Raw genomic sequence first — 12,791 nt, 5'->3', positions numbered from 1 at the left:
ACAAAAAATATTACCTTGCTGAATCATTCGTATTGAGAAATAATAAGCTCCCTAGCATATGAAACATATATAATATGTAAGCATAATATATATAGATAAACATATAGAATATGAAACCACTAACTGACATAAAATAATCATAGCATCTCATTCCATTCATCACAATACCTCATTCACCTATGCAAATGTGAAACATCATTATGAGCAAACAACCACATCTTTACCCTTTCGCAATATCTGTATGCATTCATTTCGTCAGTTATGTATTTTGGTAACTCACAGTAAATTTTGGTACCAGAATAGGTAACTTTGTTTAAATAATTCTGTTCTTGGTCTGGGTATGTGAAAAAAACTATCAAAAAAGTTCAAAAGAGGCCAAGATGCTTTAAATTACCCCATTGGTATCTATGTAGAATATTTTGTTGTTTCTAATTCTCTTTTCGCGCTCCCCATTTCTTTCATTGACGAAGGTGATCCGACAGCTGGCAAAAAATACAATGTGGCCTAGTTACATAATAATATAAATTATCTATCATCACATTAATGTTTTACCGATGACTGTATTCCTTCATTCCCATATCTATAACCTTGTAAAGAGAGCCCTGGTCCAGAGGAAGAGGGGGCCGGATTGTGGCCTCATCTGGGCCAGGTAAAAGAAATAAATAAAATAAAATGAAATCAAATCATTGTGCAAAGGGGACCCATATCAACGCTGGAAAATTATCGTCTGGAATCGAAGTGTAAAAAATGCTATCAATTCACTGAATTGTTGAGGCCTTTACTTTGTAGAATTCCATCATATGGTTGGAAGAAAAATTACTTTGCTTTTCTACAATACAATTGTCTAACAAACAATTTTTCTACAAATGATTTGTAAAAAAGCAAAGTAATTTTTCTTCCAACCATAAAATGCTATCACTTGAGAAATGTATATTTCAGTATATTCCTAGAGCACACTTTTCTGAAATAGTCTTTGAATTTTCCTAATCAAATTAGCCGTACATATCAAAAACAATATTACGGGATAGAGCCATTGGAGGGGCCCCGACTGTAGCCATATAATCTATTGATATTACGGCTCTATTATTATTTATAGGGATGCCACATAGATGAAGCCACTGGCTACGGCAAAAATTTGAAATTAAGAAGTGCCTCAAAACCAAATGAGCTGTTTCCTTTGCAAACCAACTGCAGTAGCTTCTTTCCATAATCGTTCATTATTGTTTCGCTTCTCCCTCCATCTATTCTAACCGTATTCTGGGATTATCCACAATTTCTCCCACGCAGCAGCTTAAATCACTGAACTGCATTCCTTTCTTCATTTTCCTCAGATTCTGTCCCAATTAAATTCAAAAGTCGTTGAAATTACCCTCGGAAAAGTTTTTCTCGCGTTATAGATTTGAGAGAACCTGCCGATATTGCCCGTTTGATACCCGGGGTGGATCGCCCCCTCATCTTCAGAGAGTGTTCCTTTGTGAAGTGGTTTCTGAGGCCTGAACTGGACGGTGGTCTCTGAGTGGTCAGCCCACGGGAAAATTAGTGGCGGGAGATCGGGAAACCCATGCACGAAGGGGGAGTGGCGGCTCGTGAGTCAAGTGTTGGGAGGGGCACACTCCACCGGGGGGTCAATTTTTCCGAATATTTTGTGTATTTTAGTGAGTTTTTCAGGCAATCTAGAGACCACCAATACGCAAAACAATCCCTAATACTAAAACACAAACAATCACTAACTCGATATCTGGTGATTTTTCCGGGTATTTTTCCGCGTTTATCCATAGACCATTCAGGGCGCACCTCCACAAAAAAGTCGGCAAACATATAAGATGAACAACTTTCTGCATCGACACTTCAGTGGAGCTGAGGAAGCCAACTGGAACGTTGGCGAAATAGTGTCCTACAAAATGGATAAACGCGGATGAATACCCGAAAAAATCACCAGATATCATCATAATCTCCGCAGAAGCCTACTTGGAAATCACTAACTCGATTAACTCAACTACAACTAGGCCTATTAAACTTAAAACAATTTATACATAATAAGCCAACTGGTCACCAAAACAAGGTATTATGCAACACCGCAACACCAAGATTATACGGCCGGGCGGCGCGGCGATGTCAACACGTAGATACGTCGCTCTGCGCATGCTCGGGCGGCGTCCCAAGACTTCCATAAGGCACAAGCTTAGAAGCGTCATGGCACCAGCGGCCTCCACCACTACCACTCTTCATATAACTGCATGGTGATGGATTGGGACGTTTTGGTCAGCGTCCCGCGGCTGCATATGCGAACTTCTCGCGCTATCTTTGCGTGTTTTTCCTACATTTTCGATGTATGCGATTAAAAAAACACCTTGGTTAATAGATGTATAATTCTTATTGAATGGGTATTTAATTATTTTTCCTTTTTCAAATCTTTGGGAGGGGCGGCGTCCAAGAGTCCTTATGTGCAAGCCGCCACTGGGCGCAGCTAGGAATTAACACTTTGAGCGCCGGCCTATAATTTTAAAGCCCTACTGAAAAATCCAGCCATTTACTCTAAATTCGCCAATTTTTTTAAAACATTAGCATCAATAATGTATTTATATCGATGTGTATGTCAAATAAAATGGACTTCGCTCTTCTTTATGAATGAGTTTAATAACATTTATTGCTAACTTTTAAATATATATTTTAATAATGAAAACCTACTGTTTTTTAAAAATAAAAAAGTTGCAACAAATGATGTACCGCCATAAAATGCATAATAGTTTTTTATTGCGCTCAATTTGAACCATTTAAACCATGGAAATCATGCAAAAGCATTGTTCCAAGCAAATCATTCAAAATCCTGGATGACAAAAAGGGTCACTGCACCCTCAACGAACGGTTCTTTCCTCCAAAGAATTTTCACACAAAGAAGGCTGAGATAAGGGTGCCGGTAGCTACGGAGGACTTTTCGTCCTCAAGACATTAAAAGAACTCTTTTTCCATCGAAAATTGAATTGAAAATCCATTTTTAAAATAAAGGAACCACTAAGCAGTAAACTGGAAAAGTACGATGGGCGAAATATTACAGCTTCACGCAAACAAAGTCATTAAAATAGATAGACGTAATATTACGTCCATGGCAATCCTCACAAGGATTAGTAAATCGTAATATCACGCCCATGGCACATAAAGCGTTAAGGCTGGGGAGGTATTAGCTGCACGTGTGGGTGCAGCTAATACCGGGGTGTGTGGGGGTATGGAATACCCACCAGGATGAGCGGTAGGTGCGAGTTTTATAAATTGCGGAATTTTAACGATAAACGGTTCAAAATGGTGAGTTTTACGGATTTCTGAGGGATATTTTATCAATCCTTAAACTATTCTCTTAATAATGGCCGGCCTCGGTGGCGGCGGGGTACATTCCTTGACTGCCAAACCGAAGGTCGCAGGTTCGAGTCCCGCCTGGATAAGTTACCCTTATCTAGGGTATGGGCGTGTGTGAATGTCCTTCATTGTTAATCTCCCTTTTTAAAGGCCGTAAATGTGCTGTTTATGGGGTAATGGAAATAAATATATAATATCAATACAATTAAGTAAAATGGACTAAACTTAAAAATTTCCTTTCCCCACGAAATGACACTGCTTTAAATACCTAAAGGCCGTGATGATGATAAAAAAATATCTCACGCCTATGCCTGCAGCAATTAACATTAGTGAAAAACTTGTCGCCGCATTATCAAAATGAAACTTACATTATATATACTGCCAAGTCAATGCATTGATAGAACAACAAACCCTGTTACAGTCAGGGCGCTATTTTGAGGTTGTATAGCACTTTTTAAACATAATGCTCGGAAATTAATTAATTATAGCCAAACCAAAGCCCATTCAATGGAACCGCTATTAGTTCAGAGATGTGTTCGCCATTCCGAATGCCATAAAAAGTACGGCATTGAAAAAGGCGGAGCAAGGTTCGTGGTCTACCCTTGTGAGAGAAAATTATGAGGAAAATATTTACACATTTAAGATACAGTTACCTTATGACATTCGTCTAATTAATTATTATTATTATTATAGTATTCTACCGATTAAGGTAGGTTTCCATGGAGTACTAAAGAGGTGATCTGGGAGCCTCCCTTTCCTTCCAGCACTGCCTTCTTTAATTCACTGTAAGACCTACTCTCTTTCAATCTATCTAAAAAACCTATTCTTTTCCTTCCCCTCCCTCGTTTCCCCAACATTCTACCCTCCAACACCATTTTCAACATCCCCTCACCGCTAAGCACTAACTCCATCCAAACCTTCTGTCTCCTGCGTATCTCATCTAAAAGCCCTCTCTCCTCGCCAACCATATCCAGCACTTCGTCGTTCCTTTTCCTCTCCGTCCATTTCACCCTCTCCATTCTTCTCCATACCCACATCTCGAACGCCTCCAATCTTCTCTCGTCTTCCTTCCTCAGAGTCCACGTTTCCGCACCGTAGAGAGCTACACTCCAAACCAAACTCTTCACTAACCTTTTCTTTAAACTCTTACACAACGATCCTCTCAGAAGCTCCTTTCTGCTCATGAATGCCTCCTTCGCTAATGCTATTCTCTTCCTGATGTCCTTACTACTGTATCCGTTTTCCTCTAACGTACTGCCTAAATAGTTGAATTGCTCAACCTGCTCAAGTTTTTCACCACCCACCTTTATCTTGAGTCTCACATTCCTCGCTCGTGATGCTTTACAAAACCGCATTACCTTAGTTTTCTTGTGATTAATCCTCATCCCAAACTCCTCGCAACGTTTGTATAACGCATCCACTAGGGCCTGAAGCCCCCTTGCTGACTGACTGATCAACGCCTGGTCATCCGCGAATCTCACTGATTTGAACATCATTCCTCCAACTTTTATCCCAGCTTCTAACTCATCCTACGCTTCCCTTACCATCTCTTCAGCATACACGTTAAAGAGCAGTGGCGATAGAGGACAGCCTTGCCTCACACCTCGGCCAATGCTTGCCCACCCAGATTCTCCGTCCGCTACCCTCACTTGCGCAGTCTGGGCCATATACAGATTACGAATCAGTCGTCTATCCCTCCAGTCTACACCTATTCTCTTGAGAATATCCATTAACTTTACCCAGTTCACCCTATCAAACGCTTTTTCAAAATCTACGAAACACACATATACGTCCTGCTCATATTCTAGGTTCCTCTCCACGAGGGCCCTCATTATTGCTATTGCATCACGAGTTGACTTCCCTTTTCTGAAACCAAACTGATCTTCGCCCAAATACTCGTTTGCCCTCGCCTCCATTCGTCTGTTCAATATCCTCAGCACTACTTTAGCCGCATGGGATATTAGGCTGATAGTCCTATAATCTCCGCATTCCACAGCTTTCTTCTTTTTCGGAAGCGGAATTAAATCCGTCTTCACGAAATCCTCCGGCCAACATCCCACCTCATAGATCTTACGCACTAGTTCGAAAAACCTTTTCTTACCTTCCTTCCCTAGCTTCTTCAGAAGCTCACACGGGATGTTGTCCACGCCTACTGCTTTCCTAGCCTTCATATCACGGAGTGATCTCTCTATTTCTGAATCTAATATCTCCGGCCCAAGATTATCCTCCTCCACTGCACTTTCCTCCTCTAGAGTCAATCTCTCTGGTCTGTTCGTTCCGTCATACAGGTCCTCCACGTATTCCTTCCACCTACCCTGTACCTCTTCTCGCTCGGTTAGCATCCAATAAACTCCAAAAAAATTCTTGATTCGAGCGATCGTGGCATTAATTTTTAAACAAGGGATACAAGGACAAGGATGGATAAAAACTCTGTGCGAGCGGAAGGCATGAGTCCTACAAGGCAAGGAGTCAATCTGCTCCGCACACCCATCCATCCGAGTGGGGATGATGTGGTTAGGAGGAATCAGTGGTCGGCCCAAGAGCGGCCACAGTCAAGGGGGAACCCCAGGGGGACACAGGGGTAATTAACGGTGAGAGGAAAGGGTGGGGGAAGAAATAGAAAGGGAGGGTGCGCAGAGGGGATGATGGGGTAAGGGCGGCTGGATTCTAGAGAACTGTCGCAGAATGCTGTTGTCACAGAACGAAAAATGAGCGGAACTTGAAGACGCGACCTGAATCTTACTGTAAACCCTGAAAACGATTCTAACTCATCTAACGATTTGATCGTTGGATTATTCTTCCTCATAGGATAATCCTCCAAAGTTGTTAGAATAGCAATGGCTGATGCCTGGTTTCGCTGATGGTAGGACCCGCCCGCCTTTGTGACGGTGAGGGAGCCCTCGTCCCTTCAGAATTGCTAGAACACATGCGAGATGCGTGGATGCGAGACGGCAAAATAGCCCCTTTTCTAATTTCGTTCATGCATTCGCGCAATTCCACGCCATTTTAGAAATTAATGCAGCTCTAACCTGCGCAATTCCGTGCCCCGCGTAAAACGGCCTTAAGAACCACGAGTAGCATATAAATACGTGGCTGTGCCATGAGAACTTCATTTATTTCTTTAATGAGATCTTATATAAAAACGAGGTATAAATTCAAATTACATATCATCAATTGCTAGCTTAGAATTTGAACTACACAATCGACATCTTCATAAAATAACAAATCCATAGAATTCATATAAAGAGACCATAAAATTCAATCCCTACTTTAACCCCCGCTTCTATACGCGAGATCACCAGTTCATGAGCGCTGAATTTGATTTGTTAAACATATTCCATGATTGAAACCATGATCCATAACCCATGGTAATTACGACAGTAAATTGAAGCCGGTGTTTTCCCATGCGCAAGTAAGATTCAAAATAATGCATTCGTTTAGAAATTAAAATTGAACGACTGCTTCTTGTTTTAAGAAAAAAATATGAATGAGATTAAAATAGCACCATTTTTTTACAAGCATCTTGAGAAAAAAAACATTGTCTTCATAACAAAATACGGGATCCATCAAACCAAACACGTAAACGAAGAAAGAAGAAATCAGCGAAATTTCCATATATTTGCCAAAATAATATATCAAGATAAATCAAGACTATTAAATTCCAGGAAAGGTTTTCATTGGAACAAAATTACGATTCGCTCTCCCAAACGTAGTATACAAAAGGAAATATTACTCTCAGATTTAGGATAACACTTATCTATATTAAGACCATTCAAAAATTTGATTTTATGACGGAATTGTTTCTGGCAACTTTCGTCATGAGTTTCGGTGCTACTGCACTAAATCCATGGAGAAAAAGATGAAGGGAGAAGTGCGTCAGGAGACGAGAAAATCAGTGCCATCACGCGCGGGGAAGCAAGTCAGTCGGGCAGGCAACTGAATCAAACACCGCGACGGACAGCGGATCGCACTTTTATCGAGAATTCTTTTATTACGCCATTGTTTCCATTTCCACTTCATCGGCCAAGGATGGGGCCACGCCCATATTTCGTAGGGTTTTCCTGGAAATTTGAACCGCGAACCGCGGCGTGAGTCAGCGTGGAGGACGTGACCGTATATGGAAGTGCAGCGGACAATCGCGTGCTAGCGGGTGCAACGGTTGCGTAACGAGCGTGGCCACCCACACGGCTCAAAAATATTCACAAGTTGCTCCGATTCATGCATTGATGAACGATAACAATCACTTATCCTTCAAAATTGCATGAAGCTATGATACTTATGATGGAAGGGTTATCTTCGAGTATATCTCCATGAAACTTATTCCAAAGATTACTTCCAATAATGATATTTTTATTCCTCCTTATCTTGACCTCCCTTAATTCATGGAAAAATAATTCTTGAAGCATAGCTCAGCTGTGTATGATTCAAAAAAGTTGTTGGCCAACGTTTCAGTTTATTTTAAACTATCATCAGGGCTATGAATGAAAACATGAGAACAATATAAAATACAATGATATACAATATTTTTACATAAATAAATGTTACGAAAGAGTTTTTTTATTTACAATAATATAATTTTAAAAAAGAGGCCTCTTCTCACTTGAGAAAGATGGGTAGCGTCCCATCGAAAATTTGAAACAACTTTTCCCCGTAAGTTCCCTAATTTTAATTTTCGTTTTTCTCTCCACCCCTAAGTTTGTCTATGTGCCCACCCTAGGGCAAGAAGAAGTTCATGTATATTATTTATAATGCTCGTGTGAGTTTATTTCAAGCTAGTATGTATATATATATTTTTTAATTATATTATTGTGAAAAAAATGCTATCGTAACATTTATTTATGTAAAAATATTGTATATCTTTGTTATCTATGTATTTTATATTGTTCTCATGTTTTTTCTTTCATAGCCCTTATGATGGTTTAAAATGAACAGAAACGTTGGCTATAACTTTTTTGCATAACATACGTTGACCTACACTCCAAGAAATATTTTAACATGAATTAAACGAGGTCAAGACAAGGGAAAATATAAAAATATAGTGTTCATCGATGCAGTTTTAATTAACACTTAGGTTTGTTCCTCCGCAGGTGGTGAGCGGCGTTCGAGTCCAATTGGGGGCAGAGGGGCGTGCTTTGGGTGGTGGGGTGGGATTGGCGCGGTGGAGGGTGGCGGAGGGGGCGGCGTGGCGGCTCCCGCCACCTCCTCGCCCCTCTCCCCGGGGGCCGTTTATGCGTCCAGCGAGAGCGCGTGGGCCTCCTCGCGACGCCCCCCGCCCAACGACACCGCCGCCATTCTGCCCTCGCAGCACGCCGCCTGGCCCTGCGCGCCTCCCGCAGGGCCCCTACCCGCCCCTGACGACATGCCACACAAAGGTAAGACGGCACCTTCCATCCATCGCAACGGCGAGCAACTCCCTCTTTCCTTTTTTTATTCCAACCACCCAAATGAGCATCAACTATTCTAAAATTACCACCTGCATTATAAATTATAAGTCATTTCAAAAGATATATTATATTTAAGTCCATGGTTTAATACAATGATTGATTAGGTTTAAGTACAGGAAAAAAATTGCACCAAAACTCATTGCTAAACTTCAGAAAATTGATGATTCAGAAGATATCTAAATTATTGCAGCTGTTAATGGAAAATTTCACCTGATAACTTTCCTCAAAATGTGAAGAACATCTCCAAAGAAATTGGGTTTCCGATCGACAATTTCTGCAAAAAATTGTCTTTTCGTTCTGCCAATCGTAAAATATAATTTGAGATACCACTAAAGGACATCTTGATTTTCGCTAAAACTTTCCAAAACAAATAGGCAAATTTATACTATGCCGGGAATACTAATCAGAAATAATTCACAAAGATTCTTTAGAAATATATCAATTCGGAGCCGAAATCACGCAGATGTCTCCAAATTCTTTCTATATTTAATCAATTTTATCACTTCTATTCTCGAGACTCATTTTCAAAACAAAAACTTCGAATAGCGTAAGGTCATCCATTCGAAGCAGAATTCAGGAGTACTCTCATGTACTCTCATGCCTCTTTGTGACCTAAATGGGTCTTTTCAACGCCAAAGACTATGCTGTCAAAGTATGAGCTATCCTCTAAAGTGCTATCCCTATTTCAGTAATTTAATGCAGCGAGTAAGATTAAGAATGTTTTTTTCAAATCCAAATGGCTATCTCTTTCTCAGATCAAACACCCTGGTGGTCGTACTTCCCGGATGTGCATGTATCCTACCATCCCAAACGACTTAAAATTGTATAAAATCGTTTCATGCTTAATGTTGTGGAATAATGCTACATCCATGATTAAAACACAAATGGTAATATCCACACTATTTGAATTTAACACTTAAGTGGCCATAGTTTCGACTCTTTGTGTCATTTTAAAAAGTGCCGAAACCATGGTCGGTTAACTCTTAAATTAAAATAATGTAGATATTACCATTTTTGTTTTAATCATGGACTTAAAATTGCCCAATAAATCAAAAAGTTCTTTCAACGATCAGCCTGCATGAATAAGTTGTACAGAGGCATACATGCGTACATAAATAAACTATAGAAATGTATCCTGCCGTGAAATCGATCACAGTCCATTGATTTACGCGATCAAGTATGATAATAGAGCAAATTATCAAATTTTCTCCAATCGCTTTCTATATATAAAATTTCCTCAACTTTATCCACTTGCGCTTTCGAAACAAGGCGCCGGAAATATTTCAATGCGGCGAGTCCACATATTTGTCTGCGGCGCTCGTCGACAGCATTGTTCGTCGACGTGTTGACCGCAGAGAATGCCCGCATAACCCGTATTTTTGTGCTGGAGCTCCCTCGGCTGATTTCACGAGGCCGAGTGACTCACTTGACGGAGGAGTGACTCTCCGGGGAAGAGAAATGCGTCTCGCAGTGAGACGAGACAGAATTGCTCGCGTGGCCTCGGCGGCGATTTGAATGGGCTCCCTTCACTCAACTAAGCACCCGCATGCCGCCGCTGCCTTTAACACCACCCCACGAAGACAGTGTATCGCATCAAGTGGACTCGCACCGGACACAAACAATTTGCTCAATCCTCACACAAAAAGACCTTCGAAAAACCGCAACACTTGTAGAATCAAGGGAGGGTGGCTGATATCAGTGTTTCTTGGGCAGGTGCGCACGCAGAAGTCGAGAGCACTCCTGTCTGAGGAGGGATAGAATCAATCACGTCAGAGGGTGGAAAGATTGGTGGTTTTCTCCACTCATGTGACGGGCCGAATCACAGAAATGCTTCTATAGCTTTACTAACAAGGGGAGACCACGAACCTTGCTCCGCCTTTTCCAATGCCGTATTTTTTATGGCCTTCGAAATGGTGAACATATCTCTGAACTAGCAGTGATTCCGTTGAATGGGCCTTAGTTTGGCTGTATTTAATTAATTTTCATGCGGTATTTTTCTCAAGCCGTATATAATTCCAAAATTTCGCACTACTGAACAGATGGGTCGGGTGGGTTAGTGGTAGCGTACGTGATTACTACCCAGGGCTTCGTGATGGCAGTTTATTTTGCTGTCTTCCTTGTGATCATACGGCGTCAAGTTTTTCATTAAATTGTCTCATTTTCATGCTTGCTGCAATTAAAATGAATGAAAACCTTGACGCCGTACGATCACAACGAAGACAACAAAATACATTGCCATCACGAAGCACTGAACCCTGGCCCCCTGGGTGGTCTGATCAACGCCGCGAAAATCTTCGAACCTACTCATGATTACTAGCCCGTTTCAAGTGAGTGTGGAATTCACGGGGTTAAACTGACCCATCCAAAAGTTTTTGAACGCACGGTCTCATACAGTTTGCAACCCCATCCCCCCCTAAGGCCTCCCCGGCGTCCTGACCCAGATATTTATTCTGCACCTCTCAAAGTTTTAAACGGTAATGCTCACAGCAGTAGGCAAGGCAAATTTTTCTTGGCGGCTGGGGAAACAGTAGTCAGGAACTCTAATATTAAACCTTTCCAGGAAACGAGATCAATCAGATTGTTTGGGGTGGGGAGGTGGCGGAGTATATGGGTATGGATTGGAGGGGTGGATTTCAAAAAGCTCACCCTTGAAGAGGAGAGGGAAGGGTGCGATGGGGGGGAGGGGAAGTTAGCTGCTTCGCCCTTACCGATACCTTTGTTCTGCTAGAAATGTAACACACCAAAAGGAATCACATTTCGCCGCGAAAGAATTTTTCCGTCGTCCGGCCGACTCCCTGGCCTTCGTCACTTCGACCTTCCTTCGTTTGATAAGGTAGTAATAATCCATATTAAGCCAAGCGCTACCTGCTAGCATCCTGCGTCGTATCAGCGCTCAAGCCTCGCCCCAAGGTCACCTCACACGTCGCCAGCTGGAACCAGAAATACGTCACACGCACTTTTACCATCATTTCTACTTAGCCGTCGCGTTTTCGCGCGCTTGAAATTTTTCACTTTTCGTTTAATCGCGAAAAATAGATATCGTCATTCGAAAATCTAAGAACGTGAAATGCGTACTCCAGGAGTAATAATCTTTCGATTCAGGCAATAAAAAAATAAAAGGAAACCACCCTATTCGCCGTTAAAGTGAATTGGTTTTTAAAAAGTGGAGCATCTTTGTGCCAATCTTACTACAGATTTCAATGCGTAATCCCAATCATTGTAGAAAATATCCGTGGTAAAGGAGCGCTCAAAATGCTTCCCGCTGCCTGTCTTAATCCACGGATACAGTTTGAGCTCCACACGGGGCCGAGTCGGAGGGTGTTCTGCGGAGCATGTGATCTGATCCGCCCCCCTCCTTCCCCTCCCCCTTTCCCCCTCTGACTCACGTGTTACGCTCGCCCAATGAACCCGACATCCCTCCCTCCCTCCACCCCTCTGATAATTCTCCCCCCACCCCTCTGATAATTCTCCCCCCGCCCCCCCTGGACCCACTCGTGGGGGTTGCTCCCCTACTCACACCCAAAGAACCCTTCTTCACTTTTTTCATCCCCCCCTTTGGCCCAAACAACACTATTCCACCCCTCCCAACCATTTCACCCCTCCAACCCCCGGAAACTCCTTCCCACTGGCCGACACTCTCGTCTCCTCCGTCTCACAACCACCCCCCTAACCCCCCCGAACAAAAAGAGAAGCTAACTGCCACCTTGTTCATTATCCCACGCCTCGACGCCGAGACGGTCGGCGGGTTACGCGTGTCCTCGGGGGTAGGTTGGCCGGCAGGATGCCCTTGGCAAGCATGTACGACGATAAAGCGTCAGCGAAATAAAGTGGTGCTTTTCTACAAACTATAAGTAACACGTATTTCAGATAGGTTTTGGGCAGGACGTAATATGAGGAGTAGTAGTAGTATTTTTGTTTTAAGGGTTCCTCGACAACCAAGGTCATTCGCACCACTGACAATGAATAATCGCGAAAAATAGATATCGCCATTCAAAA

At 42.2% G+C, this 12,791-nt stretch overlaps 1 protein-coding gene across 1 annotated transcript in view; it reads left to right on the top strand.

Moving 5' to 3' along the window:
* LOC124163062 (paired box protein Pax-6-like) overlaps positions 1–12,791 on the top strand; it is a 290,095-nt gene that overhangs the window by 33,283 nt on the left and 244,021 nt on the right. Inside the window, exon 2 of the mRNA XM_046539848.1 lies at positions 8,439–8,723. Coding sequence (XP_046395804.1) covers positions 8,711–8,723 — 13 coding nt within the window. The 5' untranslated portion in view covers positions 8,439–8,710. The remainder of the gene's footprint in view (positions 1–8,438; positions 8,724–12,791) is intronic.

The sequence above is a fragment of the Ischnura elegans genome, chromosome 7 (genome assembly GCF_921293095.1).
Source record: "Ischnura elegans chromosome 7, ioIscEleg1.1, whole genome shotgun sequence".
Taxonomy (NCBI): domain Eukaryota; kingdom Metazoa; phylum Arthropoda; class Insecta; order Odonata; family Coenagrionidae; genus Ischnura; species Ischnura elegans.
The sequence above is the reverse complement of the archived record's forward strand: the minus strand, read 5'-3'. Positions and strand labels throughout refer to the sequence as shown.